The 26496-nt window shown below is 47.6% G+C and overlaps 1 protein-coding gene across 2 annotated transcripts in view; it reads left to right on the top strand.

The window, feature by feature from the left end:
* The window catches only part of LOC144096658 (phospholipid-transporting ATPase ABCA3-like), a 203036-nt gene that overhangs the window by 173604 nt on the left and 2936 nt on the right, over positions 1 to 26496 (top strand). The window contains exons 5-7 of one of the 2 annotated variants that reach the window (XM_077629490.1): positions 17040 to 17221; positions 18886 to 19059; positions 19777 to 19999. In XM_077629490.1, the coding sequence (XP_077485616.1) occupies positions 17040 to 17221; positions 18886 to 19059; positions 19777 to 19999 (579 nt within the window). The remainder of the gene's footprint in view (positions 1 to 17039; positions 17222 to 18885; positions 19060 to 19776; positions 20000 to 26496) is intronic. The other variant, XM_077629489.1, reaches the window with a different exon arrangement.

The raw sequence follows: 26496 nt of genomic DNA, 5'->3' as shown, positions 1-26496 counted from the left end.
TAGCGTAAGCCACACTGGGCGAGGTTGAATAGTTTCGCGTGGCTCCTGGAGAGCCGTGCTGTGCTCCACATGAGCGAGGAGCACTGACGTCATACAGCGCACAGCTGGCGCGCCGGCGCTCGCAGGGCAGGGCATTCACTGGAAACCGCATCACGTGAACAAGCTGACCAGTCACGTGCTTGTTCACGTGACTGGGGAGAGTTCACGTGACTGGGGAGCAGGGGAGAGTTATTAGTAGAATTCGCGGATAGAAATAATTTACGGATAATGAATACCTTATTCCGCAAACGACAGAATATGAAGTAGACCTGGAAGAGCCCCAACGGTGAGACTAAAAATGAATTTGACTTGACAGTATGCGCTCACCCTGATATCGTGCAGGAGGTGGAGGTTCTCGGAAAGGTGCGTTGTATGGAGCACAGAATGGTACGGTCTCAAATTAGCATAGGCCTGAAGGGGGAACTGAAGAAGCCTGTGAAGAGGTAGTCCATTAACGAGTTAGCAGTAAGAGGGAAATTGAAGGAATTCAGGATATCGCTGCAATACAGATATTCGGTCTTAAATGTGGAAGACGATCTTGATGTTCATACAGTAAACGATAATCTGACAGCCATCATTACGGAGTGCCCAGTACAAGTAGGCTGTAGGACAGCTCGACAAGATACCGGAAAGCACAGGTGACGAAATATTTGATTAGGAAACATCAAAGAATGAGAGTGTCTAATCCTACCGACAGAATAGAACGAACAGAGCTATCGAAGTTAATAAATGAGCGCAAGGCAGCCGACATAAGGGAGTTTTATATTGAGAAAATCGAGCATGCTCTAAAGAACGGAGGTACCCTAAATGCGGTGTAGAGGAAACTTGTCATGGGAAAAACCAGTTGTATGCGTTAAGGGACAAGGAGGGCGAGGTCATTAGCAATATGGATGCGACAGTTAAAGTAGCGGAAGAGCTCTACAAAAATCTGTACAGTATCCAATGTATTCAGAGCGTTAATAAGAGAGACAGTAGCGCAGAGCAATGCATCTTTCCACCAGTAACGAAAGAGGAAGTAAGAAAAGTCTTAGGAGCAACGGAAAGAGAAAAAGCAGCTGGGAGGATCAGGTAACAGCAGATCTGTTGAAAAATGGAGGGGAGATCGTGCTAGAAAAACTAGCCACACTTTATACGCAATGCCTTATGACCTCGACCGTTCCAGAAGCTTGGAAGAATGCAAACATTATCTTAATTCATAAGAAGGGAGACACCAAGGACTTGAAAAATTACAGACCCATCAGTTTATATCTGTTGCCTACAATGTATTTACTAAGCCAATCGCTAATAGAAGCAGAGCAGCCTTAGGCTTCAATCAACCAAATGATCAGGCAGGCTCTAGTAAAATATATTCCACAATAGATCACATTCACACGATCAATCAGGTGATAGAGAAATGCGCAGAATATAACCAACCTCTATATATAGCCTTCATTGATTACGCGAAAGAATTCGACTCAGTGGAAAATTCAGCAGTCATGGAGGCATTGCGTAATCAGGATGTAGAAGAGCCTTATGTCAAAATACTGGAAGATATATATTGCAACTGCACAGCTGCCATGGCCCTCCATAAAGTCACCAACAAAATTTAAGTAAGGAAGGGCGCCAGGCAAGGAGACACGATCTCGCCAATGCTGTTCACTGCCCGTTTACAGGATGTATTCCTAGGCTTGAATTGGGAACAGTTAGGAATAAGAGTAAATGAAGAATACGTAAATAATCTGCGATTCGCTGTTGACATTGCCTTGCAGAGTCACACAGGAGGTGAACTGGAAATCATGATCAATGAGTTAGACAGGCAGAGCAGAACCTTGCGTCTAAAAATTAGCATGCAGAAAACCAAAGTAATGTTCTACAGTCTAGCAAGGGAACGGCAGTTCACAATTGGCAGCGAGGGCCTGGAAGTGGTAAAGGAATACGTCTACCTAGGGCAGGTAGTGACAGCTGATCCGGGCCATCAGAGGGAAATAACTAGAAGAATAAGAATGGGGTGGAGCGCATATAGCAGGTTCTCTCAGATCATGAATGGCAGTTTACAAATATCCCTCAAGAGAAAAGTGTACAACACCTGCATCTTACCGACTCTCACCTACGGGGCAGAAACGTGGAGGCTAAACAAAGGAGTTCAGCTTAAGTTAAGGACAACGCAGTGAGCCATGGAAAGAAAAATGATAGGTGTAACGTTAAAAGACCGGAAACGGGCAGAGTGGGAGAGGGAACAAACACGGGTTAATGACATCCTAGTCGAAATAAAGAAGGAGAAATGGGCTCGGACAGGACATGTAATGCGAAGGGAAGACACCTCTGGTCCTTAAGGATGACGGAGTGGATTCCAAGAAAAAGTAAGCGTAGCAGGGGGCGGCAGAAGGTTAGGTGGGCAGATGAGATTGAGAAGTTTGCAGGCAAAGGGTGGATGCGGCTGGCAAATGACAGGGTTAATGGGAGAGACATGAGAGAGGTCTTTGCCGTGCAGTGGATGTAGTAAGTCTGATGCCGATGATGATGATGATGATGATTGTGAAAATTTATTATTCAGCCTTTATAGAAAACTAACCCATACCGAAAGATAAGTAAATTATCAATTTGATCGGCTGGTCACGTAAAAGAATGTTGTTGGTAAAACGTTGCGCAAATGGGCATTTTGAGCGCTCCTGAGGGCCTGGAAGTTGCTGTGTGGCAAAAAATATAACGTAACAACTGCCTAGCTGCTTTTGTGGCGTGTGTATAAAATTCGTTCTGTCTTCTAATACGTGAAGCTCCCGTGTGGCCCCTCTGAAATTTCTCAATTTGCCGTACACCCCCAGAATAATCGAGACCATGACGCGCGTTCTGCGCACATTCAAATTTTTCGTCGCCCATATTCCAACGAGGAAACTGTGACATGCGCTGTTTAACGGAAAAGGCGTTCTTCCCAAAGAAAAGTACCCCGGCGTTCTTTGCACTGCCCTGTGTTTCTACATTGACGGTGACTACACTGGCGAGGCCGGTGATTTTAAATGGCGATTGAAGGAACAATGTAACGATCTTACAAACCAGAGCCTGAACTCGCATGCTGCCACCGAACACTCCTTATCAAACGGACACGTCATCGATCGGGGTAGGGTACACGTGAGGGCAACTGAAAAGAATTTGTTCCGTCGCCTTCATCCAGAATCATTATCTGAAAGGACTAGTCACACCCTAAACGGCAACACTGGAAGTCTAACCCTGTATACGCACACTCCCTGCGCCCCCTTTTCAAAGGTATATAATTCCAATCCACTTCTTGTGTTATCTTATTATAAAGAGGACTCCCGTACGGAAGCCGAAAAGTAATTTTTAATTGTTGTTCAATGATTTGTTGGGCGTCTCTTTTTTAAGTTTTAGTAAGATTGTTCTCGACCACACAAGGTTCTGTGCACCTCGTGACTTCATCAATTATTGTAATAGTCTCCGTCGTGTATGTTACCGTTATTAAATTCAACCGCCCGCTTGACCGCAGGCTGTTGTTGTTGCCTCAAACAACAACAAGATCCGGCGGAAACACTGCAGGTGGAATTTCACAAGCCAGCCAAAAAGCGATTTCTTTCTCCTCTCGTTTAATCCTTTGCATCCTCCGGAAACTACAGACGGGCTCAGACAAGGCTGCCACCACTGGCACACAAGCGGGAATGTATCACTGAATCTAAAACGAAACACGAATTTTAATAGGCTGTCCCAATCTTGTAGACGCTACAGAAAAGACAACCTACCCCAATCGAAATTCCTTGATCTCAAAATGCAATTGACTTCAATTGTCAGTTACGGACCCAGAAAGTACTGAACAATTCCATGAGTTTATCGGCTAGTATCACGTTATTATCAATCACACTTTTATCAGCGGAACACAAATATACACGGAACAGAATAAACCGGTTGGAGTTTCCTTGATCCGTTTCTGTTTGAATGCATACATTGGTAATTTTCATCTTCAGTTGTGTTCCTAAGTTTTCGTCATTTTCACCACCACACTGAAGAATATTTAGGTGCAGGCGTAGGTGGTACGCGGTTTTGTAGCGTACGAAGACCTTCCTCCCAACCTCGCAATTACACAAATCTCTTCTTTTAAAAAGAACCAGAGATTGACTGTAACAAAAAAGCGACTTTCCGGATTATATACGAGCGAAATACAAATGTAGCCTTGTGCAAGTGTTTTTATCAAACCAGGCGCAAACCAAATATAGTATTTGCCCTAATGGTTTTGAATAATCGCGGCATGATCAATATGTGATTGATAAGCAATGTTAACTTACAGCCACTTATTCAACTCGACATTCAACGCCACTTATTTAGTGCACGTTCCATTCCAATGTTGCGTGCACATTGACGAGAGGCAGTTTTCCTGATGTAGATCCCTTTTGAGTTGCGTTTCACAAGACAACGTTTTTCGGAAGCCGTGTTGTGCTTGTGAAAAAACGAAGTTGAATCCAGAAAGTGGAAAATTTCCGAGTAAAGAATGCGCTCTAAGATTTTGCATGGGATACTTGTAAGTGATATTGGGCGGTAATTATATAGGGAAGCGGTACTACCGGATTTATGACGTTGAACCACCTTCCGAATTCGCTAGTCGCCAGGACATTCACCTCTATCAATGCACTGTTGAAAAATTAATAACAAACACAGTGAAGAGTAAACCTTAGTGCACTTCAGAAACTTGGCATTAATAAGGTCAACACCTGGACTTTCAGACACCTTCAAAGACTAAATTATGCTCTCGATACCACAACTATTAATAACAACTGAATTCATAGGGAAATAAATGTAGAAGGCCGGATTCGGTAAAATGACCCATCACAAGAGAAAATTTTTTGCAAAATATATCATTCAAAATGGTTGGACATTCAGACTCAGCGATAGAAGCTCCGCTTGAATCAGTTAGTGTTATGGAGGTTTTTGAAGAAGGGTTAAAAATGCGCCAGAATTTTTTAGGGTTATCACTGAGCATGCGTGATAGTGTCGTCGGCATTAAGTAAGTTTTTGCTTGTTTCAATGCCAGAACGTAAGTTTTGTTAGCTTCTTTATACACTGCCTAACGGTAATCAGACGGAACCAGTTTAGCCGCTCGATAAAAGCGCTTTTTTGTTGAGATAATCGGCGCAAGTAGGAGTTATACCAGGGTGTGTTAGTAACAGAAGTGATTACACGTCTCGGTACGTGTTTCGGAATCAATTCGTCGACTTTGGATTTAAAAATATTCCAGTTAGTATTCACGCTTCGATCTGAAAAAGGTGTCTTGAATAAATCTATGAAAGCGGCCAAGTCATTGTTAATTTGTTCAATGTTAGCTCTGCTGTAATAGCAATTGGTTTCAGTGGTATTACTTGAGTTAACTTTCGCGACTCTAATTTCAAATGTTAACACTACGTGGTCACTTAAACCAGGCAGGTAGGATATTGGAGACACAAAGTCTGGGCTTGTGGTTAGAATAAGGTTTAACGTGTTCGAACTATGGCTGAGTGACCTAGTGGGTTTAGTAGCGATTTGACTTAAGGAAAAGGAAGAACAAAGGTCTAAAAAATCGTGACTCTGGGTTAAAAATGGACTTAATACAGGCACTTCAGACGACCATGTAATGTTGGGGAAGTTGAAGTCGCCTAAAAGAAATATTGGTGCAGTAGGATGGCGTGTTGATACTATGTTAAGGGCGTCATGAAGCTCGGGAACAAAAGTGGACGAGTACGAAGGAGGGAGAGAGCATACACCAAAAATAAGTTCATTGTGGCCAAATTCTGCGCATGTCCACGTAGATTCGAAGTCGGTTTGAATGTGAATAAAGTAGGAAGGAATGGATTTAGCTATCCCGAGCAACACACCGCCAACAACACGGGTAGTGCGATCACAGCGATGAACTGTGAAATTCGATGACCTATAAATACTTAACTGCTTTGAACATTGGGGTTCAACCAGGTTTCGGTTTGTGCATTGATGTCTGCGTCACAGGTGTTGATAACAGAGGTATGGGAGTCACGTTTGTTAAGGATGCTTCGAACGTTAGCCAGAAGAACAGATAAAGTTGATTTGAAAGATTGCGCATCACGTCCCCTCGCGTGGCCCTAAGGGGACACAGCTTGCGACTCATCTGAAATATTGTCGACAGGGCTTTGTTGAGGCAGCTTCTTAACGCTGTGTATTTTACAGTCGTACGCGTAGCATTCTTTGTTCACAAGCAGCTTCTTGTACCTCAACTGATAATTAGGGGATTGTGGCAAGGATATGGCGAATTCCACAAGTTTTTCTCACCTGCCGTGTGGAAGGAGAAAAATCTAAGGTCACAGAAACTTTTTTCTGGTTTTAGGTCTCCGCGCGACAACAGAACTACATTTTTAGTTCTAAATTAAGAGAATTTGACGATTAGGGGTTGACTGATGGCGAAAAACTGCCGAAGCGTTTGGCACGTTCAACAATATCTGGCGTGAATTTATCCTCTGTATCTTTCCACGATTCAGTCTCGTCAGGAGTACCGTGATAAATCAGGCTATTTCATCGGGCTGTGTCTTCACAATGGCCCAGGCGAGACTTAACGCTGTCTTGCTGGAGCGCTAAATGGCCTACTGTGCTCTGATCGGCTGCAAGGCTTTCTTCGAGGTTGTTTATGGAGTGGGCTTTTTCTTCCAGGGCCTCAAGACGTGCGTAAATATTCTCAAGCTAAGCCTCAATATTTAGTTGGGCAGTTTTAATATCTTTAACGTAGGACTGAATTTCAATCTGACCTTTTTGCAAAAACCGTTGTTTGAGAACTTACTTTTTTAAGCATCTCAGTAACAGCTGATAATTGATCGGATTGATTCTCGGTTTGAGAGCGGAGATTCGAGAGGCCAGGATTGCGTTTAACATCACCAGAAAGAAGTAGCAATAACACTTCAGCACATTCGCGCATAAGTGCACAAAACGTTTGTGAGCATGGGAGCACGACTAGACAACGATTGGTGCACTTTTTTGCATAAAGTGTAGAACTGTCACAGACCTGTGGGGCGAACAAAAGAAGATTGTGAGCCATGCTGATGTGTGCGTTGCTCCCATGCTCACTGAAGGCGAAGGTGCTCCGGGGGTCGCTTAAATCCATGGCCAGTGATGCTGTCGCTGTCCGTGAGGCCGCTTTGTCGGCAAAGAGCACAGTTGAGGAAGGCCGGTAGTAGCAGGAAATGTCTATTGGATTGCCGCGACCAAACATGCTGGCAATATTTTGAACGGTTGTGAGCGTGAATTCACCACAAGATAAAGGATATTAACAGCACAGTACCAACGTCAGCATAGCCTGCAGGGCGAAAAAAAGAAGATTGTGAGCCATGTTGCTGTGTGCGCTGCTCCCATGCTCACTCATATCGTCGCGAAGGTTCTTTCCAGGTGCATTCATGGCTTTCCACGGTGGCCTTTGCCTGTAAAAGCTAATACCACACGAGAACTTCGCAACCCTTTCGGGATTTTGGTATCACAACTAAAAACGACATAAGCCGCGACTCGGGAAAATCGCACAGTTGGTTAAGGCTGGAAGCTAAATTTGGTGATAGTGACGTGCGTTCACAACATCAGAATCTGTAGCCGTTATCCAGGACGAACTTTCTTACAAATGAGTGCGTTTGTATATAACTCGCAGCCGACAGTCCTAGAATATAGCGACATACTGGAAGTAATTCGATGAGAGTACGGTGCAACTGTGGACTAAAAGGAAGCACATACTTCAGTCTGAATGTATGGCTAGTGAATTACCCGAGGAAAAGATTTTCCGATGCTGTGACGTTCCTTGTGTGTGCGACGAGGGTCCGCGTTCGACGGCGCGGCGTAGACGGAGCCCCCAGTGGCCGCAAAAGCACTCAAGAGAAAGCAATTCAACTGGAAGAGAGGAGATCGGCGACAGCCGGTCTCGTTTTGGAAGCAGCCAGCACACATGTTTCTACTGTATATGGCTGCAAGCAACTTGAGTGGGATTGCTTTCGGGCCTGCCGCCATGGACCGCACGGAGAAGACCCAGGTGACAGCTGCGTCCAATTACCAAGCCATACTCGTTGACAGTGAACGACCAAAACGAACGGGTTTAAGCACAACCGGACCCCCTTTCCATAGAGTCGGCACGTGTCGAACGCCGCCGCCGCCGCCGCGGGGAGACGGGCGTTATCTTCCCCAATTGCCGGGACCGTGCCGGGGACAAAGTGCCTCGTTTCGGCGGGCCTGGCCCCGTGACAAGACGGCGGGCATCATCACCAACACTCCCGAGCACATCCTAGGACAAGGGACCACTTTCCCGGCCTCTTAATGACCTCGCGTTCCGGCCTTGAGTGGCGAGTGTCATTTGATCGAGAACGGAGGTCGGTGACCCGCGGGAACCGTCAGCGGGCCAGAGACCGTCTACCACAGCCGACGCTACCTCGACGACAACCTTTTTTCCCTCGGACTCAACACGTGACGGGGGCGAGACCATAAGTGCGGTGGTGTGTTTGTGCGCCCAAGTGAAAGCCCTAGGCCCCTCCCACTCCGGCGTGGGCGTCCTCAACCTAGGGAATGTGGGGAATAAGAAGGATATAAAAATCGACAAGGAGTACGGAAGAAAGAACGCTCAGGACGACATCGTACGCCAAGGGGGCCTTCAGCGCCGAAGCCCGACGGTGTGCAGCTTCTGCCAGCAACCGTTCGAGCTCAACTCCGGAGCCCCTCCATCGTTCCCATGAAGTCGTCGGCACGTAAGCTCGGACACCCCAGCCTCAGATGTATAATCATAATCATATATAATTATTGAATATATCTGTTTAAACTGAGCCATACGGTGTCTCTTTGCCTCTCCATCCCTGTCTGGACCTGCGCATTATGGTGGGTCGTCACACTGGTGTCAGGAGTGGGGTCTCAAAAGCAAATGTCCTCTGAATGCTGCGACATTCATGACTTCAAAATTGTAACCAAAAGGGAATCACGGGACTGATTGTGGGACTTTTAGCCTTATTTGAGAGGCTTGAGGCACCGGAGGGCTTGAGCGAAAGAAAAATGTCTGTATCTGAGGGAGCTCCCACTCCACAGCCGTCGCTCGGAGCATGCATGCTGGCATTAGGAAGCGTCATTCCGACGTTTACGGGAGATAAGACAGGGGTTCCAATCTGCGATTTATTTTCCATGCTAGAGGAGATGGGGAAAATGGGGGGATGGTCCGATGCTCAAATGCTGGGAATGGCGAGGTGTAAGATGGCAGGAGCTGCTCATGATTTTGCATGGCGAGACGAAAAAGTAATATCCACAAAATCATTTGCGGAATTTAAGAAGCTCGCGTTTGAGCATTTTGACACTGAACCACGTCACGTGCGGGTACAGAGGTTCAGTGACGCCGGACAGATGGTAGGGGAGGACGTGCGAACGTTTGCGTCGCGGCTTCAGCGCCTAGCACGCGATACGTTAAGCAGGGAGGAGGAGGGAGACCAGCTAAAGAAGAAATACGCGGAGGATCTACTTAAAGAGGAAATGACCGCTTTGTTCGTGGCTGGTCTGCAAGACCCCGTGCGCCGGTTCGTGCTCTCGCGCAAGCCGAGCAATTTCGACCAAGCCGTGGCGGCCGCATTGGATGAGGATCGAAATGAGGCGTTAACGACAGCCGCAGCGAGAGTACGCGTCATAGAGAGAGCGGTGCTCAACCCTGAGGTTGCTCTCTTGATAGAGCGGTTAGATATCTTAGAACAGCTGCTATCTCAGCAGGTGGAACGCCAGGTTGAAGCGCGCGCTCAACAGCGCATATTCGCTGGAAACCGGAGACCACCACAAAGCTACAGGCGCGGTATGCGAGATTTTGAAGAAATCGTATGCTTCGCTTGCCAGGGTCGCGGACACATCGCCAGGTTCTGCCAAAACGTGCGCCGTGGGGAGCCACAAAGAGAAGCAGGCGAGACACGCCCTAAGCAAGCCTACAGCGGGGCTCCAGATACCGAGACAAAAAACTAGATAGTCCTCCCCATCCTGAGGAGCGTGGGGAGGGAACAGTGGATGATGAGGTGGTGGTGGTTTGTGTGGCCGACGAGGCATGCCCTGTTGTGTGTTGCAAGTTAAATGGTTGTTGCATGGATTTGTTGATAGATACGGGGTCAAAGGTGACATTGCTTAAGGAGAGCAGTTTTAACACCCATCGAAGGAAGGGGGACCGCGAGGTGTTGGAAGCGTCTGGTGGTATGGCAACCAAATTTGTAGGCATAACGGGGGATCCTCTTGGCATAAGTGGACTCTACCGGTTACACTTCTCTCTCGGCGGAATTGCATTGGAGCACCCCTGCTACGTATGCCCGGACACGGTGTCTCTGCCAAACGGAGTGTCAGGTATATTAGGGCAGGATTTTTTGATAAAAGGGAAGGTAGTAGTCTCATTCTCTGAGGAAGAGGTTAATGCGGGCGGCTCAAAAGTTCTGTTTTTGAACAGGAGAGCGGCTGAGATTCGCATAACCGATATTGACACCCGTCAAACAGTTGGGATCATTGCAGAAGGTATATTCTCGGGTTGCCGTCCGGCTGGTCGATGAGGCGGTCGTCCTTCCTTGGTCGGAGCACATTTTGTACGCGTGTGTGCCTTCAGATGTAGAGAGCGGCGCCGTGGGAGTGCTTGAGCCGGTCTACTCTCTCAGCAATGGCCTGAAGGCAGCCGCGTGCCTCGTGACAGTTAATGACGCCCACAACGTGCCCCTACGGGTGGATAACTGTAGCCAGCAGCCACTGAGCCTTCCCAAGAACAAAACATTGGCTTTCTTCAACTCTGCGTTAGAGAAACGTGAGCCCACCGATATGGTACTCGCAACTGTAGAGCATGCTAGTCCTTCGGCTGCTCCAAAGGCGTCGTTCGATCTTTCTCACGTAAAATCCAGAGAGAGGGAGGCTCTGGCTGGTTTGCTGAACGACTACTCGGAGGTATTCGCCGCGTCCAACCTGGATTTGGGCTGCTGTGGCGTTATAAAGCACAGGATAGAAACCGGCACTTCATCGCCCGTTTACCAGCGTGCGTACAGGATTCCTTACTCCCAACGTGAGGAGATGGAGCGGCAGGTGCAGGACCTGATTGATCGCGGCATTGTCGAACACTCAAAGTCACCCTGGGGAGCACCAGCACTATTGGTGGAAACGCCAGATGGCTCGTATCGATTGGTAGTGAACTACCGCAAACTAAATGTCGTAACTCGCATCGATCCATACCCCATCCCCAATATACAGGAGACGCTTTCTCAGCTGGGCTCTGCCAGGTACTTCACGGTAGTGGACATGGCGGCGGGATTTTGGCAGATAGCAATGGATCCGGCAGATGCCGAGAAAACGGCATTCAACACGCCCTCAGGGCACTATGAATGGAAAAGAATGCCGATGGGTCTGGCCAACAGCCCTGCTGTCTGGCAGAGAACCGCTGATGTTATCCTGGCAGGTCTTCTGGAGAGGCTGTGCTTCGTGTATATGGATGACATAATCATATAGAGTGACAGTTTTGAGAACCATTTGCGCAATATTGGGCAGGTTTTGGTGCGACTAAGAGCAGCGGGTCTCAAGCTGAAGCCCTCTAAGTTCCAATTCCTCAAAAACGGGGTGAAATACCTCGGACACGTTGTTTCAGCTGACGGCGTGCGACCGGACCCTGAGAAACTAAGGTGTGTCTCGGATTTTCCATCCCCGACTAGCGTCCGCCAGGTCCGGCAGTTTCTCGGCCTGATCGGTTACTATCGAACGCACATAGAGGAGTTCGCCAAGCTCGCTAAGCCGCTCGCCGCCTTAACAGCCAAAAATGTCGCCTTTCGCGGGGACGAAAGCGCGGAGGATGCTTTTGGGGCCCTGAAAAGGAAGCTAATGAGTGCACCGCTGTTGCGCCACCCGGATTTTAATTTGCCCTTCGTTATGGCCACAGATGCGTCAAAGTTCGCAGTTGGTGCCGTGCTATCCCAGGTTATCGAGGGCAAAGAACATCCCGTTGCTTTTGCTAGCCGACAGCTGAGCCCCACAGAGCAAAAGTACGGAGCTACGGAAAGGGAGTGCCTCGCCGTTGTCTGGGCAGTAAAGCACTTCAGATGCTACCTTTACGGCCGCAAATTAAAGCTAGTCACAGACTGCCATCCTCTTAAATGGGTGATGAGTGTCAAGGACCCTAGCTCGCGACTCGCTAGATGGAATCTACACCCGCTGGAATACTGCTTTCAAATGGAGCACAAGTCAGAAAAGACACATCTGAATGCTGATGCACTCAGCCGCACAGCTGCCGTGGCAGCTATAGATGCGTTTGTCCCCGTAGTTGACCCCGCCGAATTACGCACAGAGCCGTGCAAAGATCCTGACCTGAAGCGAATAATCGAAAGCTTAGAGGGCGCATCGTCTCACCCCGAACAGCTAGGCTATTTCATTGGCAAAGACGGCACCCTGTGTCGGTGCACGAGGCCAACCAGGAAAGGGAGACCAGAGAAAACCGCTTGGGAGAGAGTCGTCATACCTCGGTCGTGGACAGAAAGGGTTCTTCGCGCGTTTCACGATGCGCCATGCGCCGGTCATTTTGGCGTAGCGAAGGCACGCAGGCGTGTGGAGCGTTTTTACTTTTGGAGTGGCATGCGACAGGATGTTAGAGACTACTGTGCGAAGTGTCATTCCTGTCTCGAAATAAAAACACCCAAGGGACGAAGACCAGCTCCAATTCAGCCGTTCCCTGAGGTTCCGGCTCCCTTCGAGAGGACAGGTATGGACATAATGGGCCCATTGCCCACGACCACTTCCGGAAACAGGTACATTTTAGTATTTGTCAATCACCTTTCAAAACACGTGGAAGCGGTAGCACTCCCAGATCAGAAGGCAGACACGGTTGCAAGAGCATTTGTCGAACAGATCGTGCTCCGACATGGACTCCCGAGGCAACTCTTGACAGATCGGGGAACAAACTTCGTGTCGCAGCTAATGAGGAGAGTTTGCGAGCTGCTTAAGACCGCTAAGAAGCAGACAACACCGTACCATCCGGCTTGCAACGGCGCGGTGGAGCGACTGAACCAAACCGTGGCCGGGTTCCTGTCGCATTTTGTTTCGCGCGACCAGCGGGACTGGGACTTGTGGCTCCCGTATGCAATGTTTGCCTACAATTCCGCAGCACATGAGAGCACGGGCCAATCGCCATTCTTTCTTCCCTACGGCCGAGACCCGGACCAGCCTAGTGAAGTGCCAGAGGGCCCCCGTCGTGTCCCGTACGCTTCACTGGACGACTATAGGGTTGAGCTAGAATCGCGCTTGCAAGTGGCGAGGGACATCGCAAAGGAGGCCTTAAAGAAAGCAGCGAAGCGCAGGAAGGAGGTGCACGATCGCAGTGCTAGAGACGCGCCATTTGATGTGGGGGACAGCGTGTACATTTAAAACTGCCAAAGGCAGATTGGGCTAGCTCGTAAGTTCCAGACGAAATGGAGAGGACCGTGCGAGGTTGTCGAGAAGCTTTCTCCGGTAAACTTCAGAGTCCGAGACATGAACTGGCGCTTGATAAGGATGCACGCAAATCACCTCAAGTCGGCACCGGTTCAGTATTCACGAAATGAGGAAAGGGAAAGCGCGGATTTTGATGGGGACAGAAGTGAAGCGGAGCGCGCAGATAGTTCGCAAGAAACGCCCTCTCCTGCATCTGTTCGGACCGAGGTGACGGCCGGAATGCCACCGGATTTACTTCATGCATTGCTAGAAGAAGAAGAAGAAGCGCGCGAGGTTGCCGCGCAGATAACGCCAGGAAAGGCTCCTGCCACGAGCCCTCGCGAGTCTCCAAGCAGACAAAGGGTCACAAACTTACTTGGTATTACTCATGAAGGCCGACATCCTCTGCGAAATCGGAAAGCTAAGTCGGACTAATGGCGTAAACAGAGCGGAGTTGTTAACTGGTTAGAATTGTGTAATACCGCAGCTCATAACATTGCTATGTGCTTATGTGCTAAGATATCGGAGTTGGTAGTTAAACCTTTCTGTCATTAAGTAACACCTTCACAGGAAAGCATGCGGAGCGCATGCAGAACCTGCCCTACTTTCTTTCGTTATCTATATTTTGTCTGTGCCGTGATCGTGCTAGAAGTGGGAGCTCCTTTGTAACTGTGGTAAATTTATTTCGTCCAGTTTGGACTGGAAAGGAAAGGCTTGGGTGCTGAGTTTCTTGTTTGTCTGTAAAAGAAGGTCAGTGCTGCCTCTGGAGACGCCAGTTATGACAGCTGAGGCATATGGTGTTGTGCAGTGATGTTGAGTGCAGCGAAAAGTGTTTTGTCGGACGCACTGTGCAAGGCGATGCAGAAAGAGAAGGGGAGCTGCTTGGACTCAAATGCTCTCAGAACATTCTTCTGGAGGGTGAGCGAGTGTGACGTTTCTTGTGTGTGCTACGAGGGTCCGCGTTCGACGGCGCGGCGTAGACGGAGCCCCCAGTGGCGGCAAAAGCACTCAAGGGAAAGCAATTCAGCTGGAAGAGAGGAGATCGGCGACAGCCGGAGTTAAACTTTCCTGCCTTCCTACTGATGGGAACGGCGGTTAGCAGTACGAAGAGCACTTCAGGTCTTCGTCCGGCGACACGTTGCCGGTTGGGGCAGCAATTCCAACTTCTCAAAGCAAAACTTATTTATTAAAGACGGGATTGAAATACAAGGTGGTGATGACAAGGCAGTTTAAAGAAAAGGCTGATAAAAAAGGCTGATAAAAACGGCCGAGCTTGAGACACGGCGCGCTCGTCCCAAGTCGTCGTTTCCCGCGGTTTTTAACCCCTTCGATAATTGGGCGGAGCTTGAGTAATCTAGCTCTCGCCCAATTTGGACCAATAGCAAAGCAATTGCATCGTATGTACTAGTGGGCGGAGCCCAGGGCTCGCCGATCCGAGCCCAGTGGAATGCGCAGCTTGCTGCATGCGCATTCGATCCACCGGTTGCCACGCATCGGGACAGAAAGGATGAGTGCCCGAGCCCAGTGGAATGCGCAGCTCGCTGCATGCACCTTCGATCCACCGGTTGCCACGCGTCGGGACAGAAAGGATTAGTGCCGCCTCTCACCGTAAGCGCGGGCGTCCCGCCTCGACGTACATTCCTCTATTCCCCCCCCCCCCCCGGGCATTATCGCTCCTGGTAAGAGGTGCGGGGGGGGGGAGGGCCTCGGCCCCGTGGGCTTCCACTTAACAGCCGGTCTCGTTTTTGAAGCAGCCAGCACACATGTTTCTACTCTATATGGCTGCAAGCAACTTGAGTGGGATTGCTTTCGGGCCTGCCGCCATGGACCGCACGGAGAAGACCCAGGTGACAGCTGCGTCCAATTACCGAGCCATACTCGTTGACAGTGAACGACCAAAACGAAGGGGTTTAAGCACAACTGGACCCCCTTTCCATAGTGTCGGCACGTGTCGAACACCGCCGCCGCCGCCGCGGGGAGACGGGCGTTATCTTCCCCAATTGCCGTAACCGTGCCGGGGACAAAGGGCCTCGTTTCGGCGGGCCTGGCCCCGTGACAAGACGGTGGGCATCATCACCAACACTCTGGAGCACATCCCAGGACAAGGGACCACTTTCCCGGCCTTTTAGTGACCTCGCGTTCCGGCTTTGAGTGGCGAGTGTCATTTGATGGAGAACGGAGGTCGGTGACACGCAGAAACCGTCAGCGGGCCAGAGACCGTCTACCACAGCCGACGCTACCTCGACGACAACCTTCTTTCCCTCGGACTCAACACGTGACGGGGGCGAGACCATAAGTGCGGTGGTGTGTTTGTGCGCCCAAGTGAAAGCCCTTGGCCCCTCCCACTCCGGCGTGGGCGTCCTCAACCTAGGGAATGTGGGGAATAAGAAGGATATAAAAATCGACAAGGAGTACGGAAGAAAGAACGCTCAGGACGACATCGTTCGCCAAGGAGGCCTTCAGCGCCGAAGCCCGACGGCGTGCAGCTTCTACCAGCAACCGTTCGAGCTCAACTCCGGAGCCCCTCCATCGTCCCCATGAAGTCGTCGGCACGTAAGCGCGGACACCCCAGCCTCTGATGTATAATCATAATCATGTATAATTATTGAATATATCTGTTTGTTTAAACTGAGCCATACGGTGTCTCTTTGCCTCTCCGTCCCGTGTGGACCTGCGCATTATGGGGTGTCGTCACAATGCGGTGCTCATGTTACGGCACTGCAGTTACCGCGATTTTTTTCTGTGGCAGTCCTCTTTTTTTAGCCGCGCTGTTTACAGTAACTAATACATACAGAAATTAATAGGCAGATAGTAGAGGCATTTTTCATTCATAATGCCGGTGGCACGTCCGTGAGCATCCCCTCTATCGTACCGCAAGAGCGCGAAATTTCAATATTAGATGGTAATTTGTGGACGTGTCCGGGTTTCTTTTTCCTGTTTTCCTGCATGTATATAATTCCCTTGTCGAGTGAATAAACCTTCAGTTTAAAGTTAATGCCTCTTTTTTCTTCTTCTCTCCCGCCTTCGTTGTTTAGCGCTAGGATGTATAGTTCAATCAAACTAGCCCAACTGTCCGTTATCCTAAGCCACGCAACATGCTTCGCAATAAAAAAACCTCATAGATGGTACCGTTACGACTGCGTAAAGCGAACGATTAACTTATCTGCGTGTGAACACTAATGATATTTTCACATGGGCTCCTCTCGGACGCTCGAGTGCTCGCGAGATTTGTGAGCCTACAGTGGCACACCCGGGCGCGCTGTAGCCCGACAAGGTAACGTAGTTACTTTTTTCCCACGGTCGTGGCTCCACTATAGAATCCACAAGAGAAGGACGAAACGACTAGGCTGTGTGGTGATTATCGAGTATTGCTAAACGTTCTCAATTCAGTTGTAAGGAATCTGGTTTCCTGAACCCAGTCGGAATTCATTCACCGCCGTAGCGGTCAAGAGTTAAACGCACCGCGATACTATCGGCGCGCAGCATCTTGGAATGCTGCCAACTTATGCGCTGTGTACGGCTACAACAATGAAGCGAAACGAGCTAAGAAATGCCAACGCTTTCAAAATTGTCCCAACGTCGATTCCTGTACCTGAATACGTCTTCACGTGGCGCAGTGCCGGCGCTACCTGGGATACTGCCCGCAGCGGGACGGGCTGCTCGACATGCTCACGGGTGTTGAGACGCTGATGCTCTTCGGGCGCCTCCGGGGCTTCCCTCTGACGCCCCAATACCTGAACGCACTGCTGTGCATCTTCCGGCTGAGTAACATCTCACACTACCTCGTCGGCACTTACAGGTGCGAAGCTAGGCATAAAGGCATCTGAATCGCAGGCTACTGGTTGAATGGCGCTATTCTTCCACGGACGTGGCTCTCAGCATCGACTCCATAAGAGAAGTTGAAAATGACTATGTTTTGTGGTTACCATCGAATGTATATGAGCGTTCTCAATGCAGAAGGAAACTGGTTTACTGACCACAGCCGCAATTCACTGACTTCGTTTTCAGAGCTTCTGCTACCATAAATTCTAAGGAAGCAAAGCTACCTTGCCTAGGTGATACAGCGTGAAAGAAGAAACCCGAAGACGAAAGGAAGAAGGGACAGGAAGGTTCCTTCTTTTTTTTTCGCCTTTGGGCGTCTTTCGCGCTGTTTCACATATGTAAGAATGAACCAACTAGCCCAGCAAAAAGTACTACATCTTGCCTTCATGAAAGCATGAAGTGAATCCCGAGTTAAAACTCATAGTTACAGGCCCTGAGTATACATAAAATTCGCGCATTTTCTGATTCAAGTCTTCAATATGACTGCGGAAAAAGGGATTACCGTAGTGTCCTTCCCGCTTTGCCTTCAACAGCTATCATAATTACATCAATTTTTTGGAATGCAGTCGAGCTTTACAAGCCGGATGTCTCGTCGTTAAATTAAGCATCAAGTATTTTTATATTTTATTCCTCCAACGAGAATTTACTGCACACGACTGCGCCTGTTCTTTATTTGTTAAGACGCCTGATACCGCATTAATTTTGCAGGCCCCATAAGGCCATATTTCATAAATTCTTCGGCCCTGGAGGAGGTCTCGACGCCGCCGCGCAGACCTCTGCCATAGAATATTATCGGAAATTAGACAAAACTCTCCGCTATTCTAAAACTACAATCTTTGTTGGCTGTCATTGCGTAAACACATCGACTTCGAGAAACCCGAAAATTTGCCTTAAACCTTCCTCTTACTTTCTGGCGGCTTCTTTCCTTCACTTCCTCGGCGCCTTTCTGTAGCGGCTGTGAAAATGAAACTCTGGAAGAAGATTGAAACTCTGGAAGAAGATTTAGGACGAATTTTCAAGTCACCGCCGAACTTTTAGAAGCGAACGGAAAATCACAAAATCCCAGCAATAAATGGGCGCGCACTAAACCGCCGAAGCATTCTGCGTGACTCTTGTGGTTAGGCAGCTAAGTCTTGACAGCGGGATACGGTGATGCAGCCTGGATTATTTAAGGAAGGTGTTGGACACTGCGCATTGCAGCTACTATTCATACTCATGTTGTGCAACCGCGCTCCACCGGCTGACAAAATTATGAACGTGCGCACACGACTACTTCTCTTGGAAGAGTGCTCATTAGCTGCAGTAACCTGCGCGTTTTGCATAAATTCTATAATTAATGGGTGAAGTGTGGACGCACTCGTATAGTGTGTTATCAATATTCGTCTTTTGTAAAATTTTGCTATATGTTTTCGACTTCTTGCACTGGCGCAGGTCTCGCTCACTCAAAATACTACAGGTGTTAGGAGCAGCCTTTTAGTTATTTTCGCTAATTTTCAAGAAGGCGCACTCACTCGAAAGGTACTCAGGGTGTAGCACCGTTATCTGTTCGCCATAGCGGTGTCGGCACCATACCGGGAACTACACACAACAAAGGACAGATGAGTGCGCCGGCGGTTGACGCATTATTTCGCCTTTTCACAGTGCCGGCAACCGGCGCAAGCTTTCCTTGTGCATCTCCATGATGGGAATGCCTCGTATGATTCTGCTGGACGAGCCGTACGCCGGCATCTCCACCACGGCGAGGAAGTTGATCGTCAACTACATCAGCACCCTGCAGCGAGTCAGCAAGATCTCCATTCTGCTCAGCTCGCACAGGTTGGCGTCACATTGTCTCCGACACTGTACCAGTTAAATTTGGGAAGGCCAACTGAAGAATGTTATTAAAGATAAAGAAGAGTCACATTTTCATAGGCCATCTATGGTATCAAAAGAGAGCTGGTTGCTTGCTAAACAAGCGTGGAAGTATCCTTACCCTTGTCTTTTCCGCAGTGTCTGAGGCAACTGAGCCGCTCATAGCAAATAACTAATTCAAGCACAAGTTGTTTATTAATGTTTAAACACCTTAGTAGAAGCATTTATGTTACGTGTGTTATTAACATGCTTCGTTTCACAGTAAAAGCAGATGACTGCAATTATACAATAACTTTGTGCCCTATTTTAACAAAACAATAAGATTTATTACGCTTTCATTTCGCTTTCGAATACGTCACTCATTATTTATGTAGCCCTAAATGATCAAACGATGAACCAAATTATAGGTCCAAAAATGTGGCTGTTAATGAACAGAAAAGTAAAAGGATCCTACTAATGTCGGCAGCCACAAACTTAAAGTGTAGGTGTTAAGATTCTCTAAACGGCCAGCATTAAACCATGTTTGCTTTTCATTCCCTTGTCAACTTGCCAAACTCTACCATGTAAGCAATGCGGATTATTTTGTATAAAAGTCTCGAATAGGTCGCGGTATTGCATTACAGATCACTTGCTGTCACAAGTCAGAGCTCATTCCAAATTATTTTTTTTCTGTTGCTACAGCATGTCTGACGTAGAATTCCTGTGTAACCGGATCGCCATCCTGGATGCCGGTCGGCTGCAGTGCCTCGGATCCCTGGCGCAGCTAAAGCAGAAATTCGGCAAGGGCTATACCATTACCGTCAAGACATACCCGGACAAAAAGCAGGATTTCGATTACCAACGGGATGTCGCCGACAACGTGCTCAAGAACTTCCCGCAGGCTGAAATAGTGCACACCTACGAGGTCCGTCGCCTATCCTTTTTTTTTTTCTATTATGCGAAGGGCCCAAATAGAAAAAAAAGTCGTTCAATTTTCGTTGAACAGACTTTTTCCGCTTATAACTGAATAACTGCCAGGCGTTCGTTGTTTATCCACCGTTTACTACAATGTTATTCTCTATAGCATTCGTTAGCTAGGCGGACGCCTTGATAAAAGTCATTACTACTAATGTCTTGGAGGTTTTAGTTACGTGGCTTTTTTAGCCTACTTCTGTTTGGACCGGTGAAACGGCGTCACGACTCTTGCTAAGGGGAGGCACTCTCCGTCGCTATCTTCGCCATCCCAAGGAGCACGCCGATAATGGCCCTGAACTGGTCGAATACCAGGGAAAATTGGCTCCAATAAAGGGCTATAATGGCATCTGACTGGGGCGCTACCAGACCCAATGTTTGAGCCAGTGCACCCCACTGGCTTTCCAATCAGAAGCCAGTAATGGCATACAAATTTCTTGATTGGCTTGAATGGCATTCCTTGGCTATTCGATATCAGTCATCCAAGATTCCTCATTGGCGTATATATCATAGGCAGCCGGCCCAACCCAGCGGCTATCCAATATTTCTCTCTTAATCTCATCCGCTGTTTGTTTATCACAGACGTCCAGTGACACTCGCTGGCTACCCACTCTATCCCACCCAAGCTAATGCACTTGTTTTCGCCGAAGGCATCCAGCCACTCACTGGCTAGTGAATGTTTTCCACCCAAGTACACCCACTGGTCGTTCACCGCATTGCATCCAGGTACACTGACTTGCAGTCCCATTAATAGTTTCCCGACAATGCTTACCTAGCATTCTGTGCTTCGCGTTGTCAAATTCATCTATGACGAATGTTTCATTTTGGCAACCATCGTCTATGCAGTGAGTTTGTAAATGCCACATTCTATTGTTACATGCACTGAAAATGAGCAAACCGGCAATGAAGTGTAATGTTTGAACATTTATTAAAAACATAAAAAAGAGCCGCAGGTCTAGGCGGGTAGTGGGGGCTGTGTGGAAGCGATTAATTAGTCCTGTGGGGTCTCATCAGGGCTCGACCACCTCGTCAAAGACTCCGCTGCTGTAGCAGGGCCCGGGTTCGAGGGAGCGGCAGCAATGAGGGCAGGCCCAGGTGCAATCCCAGGCAGCTAGCACTTCAGCCATGAGCTTTTTGCGGCCGCCTACCCCAGTGAAGAGCTGCGTACGGGTGCCTGCCGGTGTATGCCGGGACAACCTAAACAGCTGTCTTCTCCTTTTCGGTGATGGCATCTGCACATAAAAACAGCAAAAGAAAACGTTATTTGGAAAAATGTATTTTGGACAATAGTAGCTAGGATAGCTAGTGCATGCAGTAAGGATTAGAAATAAAAATAGCACCTGTAGCCCCTCTGTAGAGCCTTGTCAAAATAAAGACTTTCTTGCTGAACTTGAGCTAGTCGGGAAGGCCCATAAAAGCCTTCCCTACACTAGCCGCAAAATCTGGCAGCTTGTGGACCCCTAGCTGGAGGCGCTGCCGGCGCTGAAAACAAGATGCAAATAATTGTGAATGACAATTTGAATCACAGAAATAGAATAGAACTGCTGGGCTAGTTGGTGATGTATGTTAAGTCTTACAGTACAAAAAGGAAAAGGAACAGGCTTGAAGAACCAGGGCGATATTTCTCATTTTTTGCTAAAACATATCTGCGTGTCTCAAGCGTGTTTAAACGTGCAGCCGCTTTCTACCACCACCTAAGGGACCAGCGAAGCAGCCGGGCTTTGGAGGCAGAGGGGAAGGGTCAGAAAGGAAGGAAGGGGCCAAAAAATACCCCCTTGCCAGATTGTGCTGCTGTCTGGACACTTGACGCGAAAAAAAAAGGACGTAAGGGAAAACAGAATAGATGCCCCAAAGAAAGGAAGATAAGAGAAAAAAATACAAAGGGGGAACAGTAAAAAAAAAACAGACGGCAGAGGGCTGTAGCCCACGCATTCCATCTCTGGGGGAGGCAGGGACTGAACATACCGGCCGAAGGAATGGTGCCCTCCTCGGTCGCCGGCGGCCGCCCGACGAAAAGCGGAAGCTGCGTCGCCGCAAGCACGCTCGAAGGCGCGACGAGAGAGGGATTACATCGCCGGTATGATATACTTCACCTTGTATTAACAGAATGAAAGCGAAGTCCTTTCCTTGCTTCTACTGGCTCGCATTTCAGTCACCCTTCAAGAGGGGACCGCGTTGGTCTCTGAATGTTCGGCTGGAAATAAATTATTTCTTGAGTCAATATTTTTCAAACTTCCTTTTCCTTTCAAAAGTTACTTCAACCCTACGACTATTGCACAAAATCTCTGCTTCGAGAGAACTTCGCCGAAGATGTACACCTCAAAAATTATATGCAACGTCCGCCGGTGCAGAAGGACCCATCGGTTTGCTGTCATTCAAGATGTGAATAGGAAAAGGAGCAAAAGTGAAGTGGCCCATGACAGCTGTATCCCATCTAAAGAGAAATGTCACTCCCGAGGAAGAATTTCTTGAATGATATGTAACGTCCACATGTGCGCAAAGACCAATCGGTTTCTGCAATTGAATCAAATCATGAGCAGTCAGCGATAGAATATAGGCATAAAAAATTCACCTACAGGGGGTGTTTCACCTGACTTTATGCAATTTTTAAAGTAGGCTTTATGAGTTAGAAGAGTGCTTTTTCGGCATAATTTTGACAGTGGTGTAATGCATTAAATCAATGTTAAAAGCAGCTAATAGGTAGGCCGCTTAATTAAGATTGATAAGTTAAGCTTTTAACTACTACTGTTAAGCTTCGTAATTACTGAGAGGCGTGTAGCCCACCGTAAGTAGCTTCCATGTCAGATATTGCGGTTACACTGGGCGCTCTGGCAAAACATATATTTGTCTACATCGCATCAAATTACGTGCGCTTTCGAGAAGCTCATAGGAAAAGTAACTTCTCCAGCCAAAATAACAAAAAAACAGCCGAAAGTTATTGGCCGAAGCGTCGAGGGTAACCACGTTTTGAAACTTAAAAAACTGATTTGAATCTTACTGAAGGTGAGTTTACCGCCTCTCAATAATTAAGGAGCCTAGCAGTAATACGGAAAAAGTTAATTATGCTATATTTGTTAACCAACCTGTCAGTAGCATATCTTAGCTTTGTTCTGATATGTTACATCACTGAGAATGCTATGCCATAAAAAAAGTTATTGTGGCCCAAGAAGCCAATTTTAAGAATTGCTGAAAGTGTTATGTGTCCAGGTTGTGCGCGTGATTAGTTCATTTTAAAGGAATTAAATCACACACGTGCTGTGCGCGTGTGTGATTTAATTCCTCTAAAATGAACTAATCACGCGCACAACCTGGACACATTTCTTATTGTGTAAATAGTTTGTACATATTACTTCTCCCCCTGTCCTCTATTCCTGTCCCCTCACCTCTTTCATTTCATTTCTCCACTCTGCCTGCTGTCCTTTATTTCCGCTGCCCCAGCTCAGGTGCTTCAGTATTGATAGCAGATGCCGGGGCTAGCAAAAATCTTTTCCTTCCTTTTTACTATTATTTTAATAAAACCACTACCACCACCACCACGTGAGCTAACTTATAACGGTGTGTATTCTGCAGATTGCGGGTCTCTAGTTTATGTACGTGCGAAGCAATACCTAGAAAAATTAAAATAAATATACAAGAAACGTACTCACGTATCAACCAGATGTCCCCAAATGTTTGGCGATAGCTATTGAAAAAATATCAACTGCAGAAGGGAAAAACCGGGTTCGAAGGGCTGTGTGCTCCGGCAGTCAACCGAAGTAGAGGTTGCAGTGGGGCGCGGCAAGCCGTGAGAAATGGGCAGAGGGTGGAGAGAACACAGAAGCCTCAAGAAGCTCGCAATACCAAGAGAAAAGAATTTCGTTCTTTCGGACGATGGGGTGAAGGTGGTATGCGGCGCGGGCATTAACTTCTCTGTGACGAGGCGCCACGTTGAGAAGGGGGAGGGGGGGGGGATTGAAAGGATAGTATTGTGAAGGGCCCCTCCTGTGCCAGGAAGGAGGGGAAAAGGGCAAGAGGTAAACACGCGCGCGTTGCAATGCAATGCGAGGTTGCAATGCAATCTAGGGAGGTCGTCAAGAAAAAAGGGCTGCAAGCGGCGGCAGCCACGGATAGCCCATTGAAAATGTTCGCAGAACAACACGTGTCCGCGGTACTGCCAGTACTGGATTCTCTCTAAGCGCTGTGCACTGCCATGAGGGCTAGAAAATAACTGTTTTGTGGGATATTTCTGAATTTTAAAACTTCACATGCGCATGAAAAAGAGGTTTTGGTACCCGCTAAAGTCGCAGGCTACTTGTTTTCGCAACGGGAGCTGCGACTAGCAATTAGCACACAACACAGAACAAATGGACACGCCATAAATGCATACACACAGTGAATGAATAAGAATAACTTGAAATGAGTCAACACAATCACATTAATGAATAAATAAGCTATAAACAATATATAAATAAACAAAAAGCAAGACACTTTGTAGTAATATGTGTATGTTAAGAACAAGGATATGCGCAAAACTAAATGCAATTTAAAAGGCATAACATTAAGGTTATGATCACGGATCCAGAGGTAAAGCGACAGATTTATTGAGATAGTCGTGAAAAAATAAATGGATCTGAGCACTTGGAGACAGAACAGAGGTCGTGGGCATACGTGAATCGTACAGTTGTGGACATAATAGAATGGACCACGCTTCAGTAGCCAAAATTTTATGATGTGTATAGAAGTGAATATTACCGGATTTTTCCATTTATGGACGCAAATTCAGTTCTTGCGCTTGTGCGTAAATGAAGGCAGCAGCCTTTCTGTTTTTTTACGATATGCCAGGTAAGATTTAATTGGAACCTGGAGCCTATAACCACGATATCAGAAAGGAGGGCCCTAGCAAGGTGTGTGAAACCGAATAGTTGTGTGCTGTTATGAGCCGTGTGGCCTAGTCTGCAGCAGTTTTACATCCTGGAAAGGTTTTAAGTGTTTAGGGTAATTGGCTATAATTTCAGATATTCGCATAAAGAAAATCGCGTGATAGCAGTAGCTAGCGCATCAAGACGCATGCTCTCTGACAACAAAATCCGGTCACTTCCGGAGCGCTGTCTTGACTCGGCTCGATCGGCTTTGCGCTTCCAGCGGCCGCAAAATATGCGCCAGCAATCTGCTAACCCATCCGTTGGCTAGTTCCTTTAGCAGAGTAAAAAAAAACGCTGCGTAAATGTCATCCTAATGAAAACATTTCAAGTTTGCTTGAAAATTTCCTTCTTTTCCCCGCGCCAGTATCTAACAACTGAGGCTTATCATTCACAGTAATTTTCCAGAACGAACAAACTATGGCTCTGTGCCCCACGACTCCCAACAGTGCAAAGATGGTTTAGCTGAGACAATTTCGTAATATTTGGCCACGGCTTTTAAAATTTCTATACGTAATAAATTTCTGGTGGGTGAGGAGTAATGGAATACATATTGTTCATCCACTTAAAGGCACAGTAAATGTCACGTTGTAATAAGATGGTAGTAAGGCGCCTCGATCATGGACAATGCTGGGTGCACGCGCAGATGGCTTGCGTACTTAAATGGATGAGCTTATATGTAAGCGATCGCGGAAGAAGAGTAGCAAAAAATGCGCCAGTGGCCGTATCCAATTAAATCATGTCTGTATAGCGCAAGACGAGGTGAAGCAAAATCACTTCAGCACCATACAGTAGCGTGAAAAGTTTGCATGAAGTAGTTAAAAGCTTTCAGCCCAGCTTCGCGTGTCCAAAGTTATCGAATGTTCTGGTGTTAGCTGCAGTGCGAGCAAACAATTTTTCAGGCTTCTTCTATTTTTCCAGTTCCAATTTTTTAATGTAGCGATGACGGCTTTGTGATCGCTAAGTGAGTTGTTGAGTGCCGAATATCATGGATCTTATCATACGTTTTAATCTTATCGCACACACCGCCTGAAAGTTGTGTGCGCGCGTGTGCGCGTGTGTGTGTGTGTGTGTGTGTGTGTGTGTGTGTGCGTGCGTGCGTGCGTGCGTGTGTGTGTGTGTGTGTGTGTGTGTGTGTGTGTGTGTGTGTGTGTGTGTGTGTGTGTGTGTGTGTGTGTGTGTGTGTGTGTGTGTGTGTGTGTGTGTGTGTGTGTGTGTGTGTGTGTGTGTGTGTGTGTGTGTGTGTGTGTGTGTGTGTGTGTGTGTGTGTGTGTGTGTGTGTGTGTGTGTGTGTGTGTGTGTGTGTGTGTGTGTGTGTGTGTGTGTGTGTGTGTGTGTGTGTGTGTGTGTGTGTGTGTGTGTGTGTGTGTGTGTGTGTGTGTGTGTGTGTTTCACACTGCCTAAGACGAAAGATATCGTACGTGCACTCTGAGCTCAAGCGCAAGCTAATAATTCTTCAGCGGGCGAAGAATCCCAAACACTTTCGAGTAGAAATTCTTGGCTAGTTCTTTGGCTAGGAGACTGCATAGATTACAGAATACGCTGCACTAAC

The sequence above is a fragment of the Amblyomma americanum genome, chromosome 7, assembly GCF_052857255.1.
Source record: "Amblyomma americanum isolate KBUSLIRL-KWMA chromosome 7, ASM5285725v1, whole genome shotgun sequence".
Taxonomy (NCBI): domain Eukaryota; kingdom Metazoa; phylum Arthropoda; class Arachnida; order Ixodida; family Ixodidae; genus Amblyomma; species Amblyomma americanum.
The sequence above is the reverse complement of the archived record's forward strand: the minus strand, read 5'-3'. Positions and strand labels throughout refer to the sequence as shown.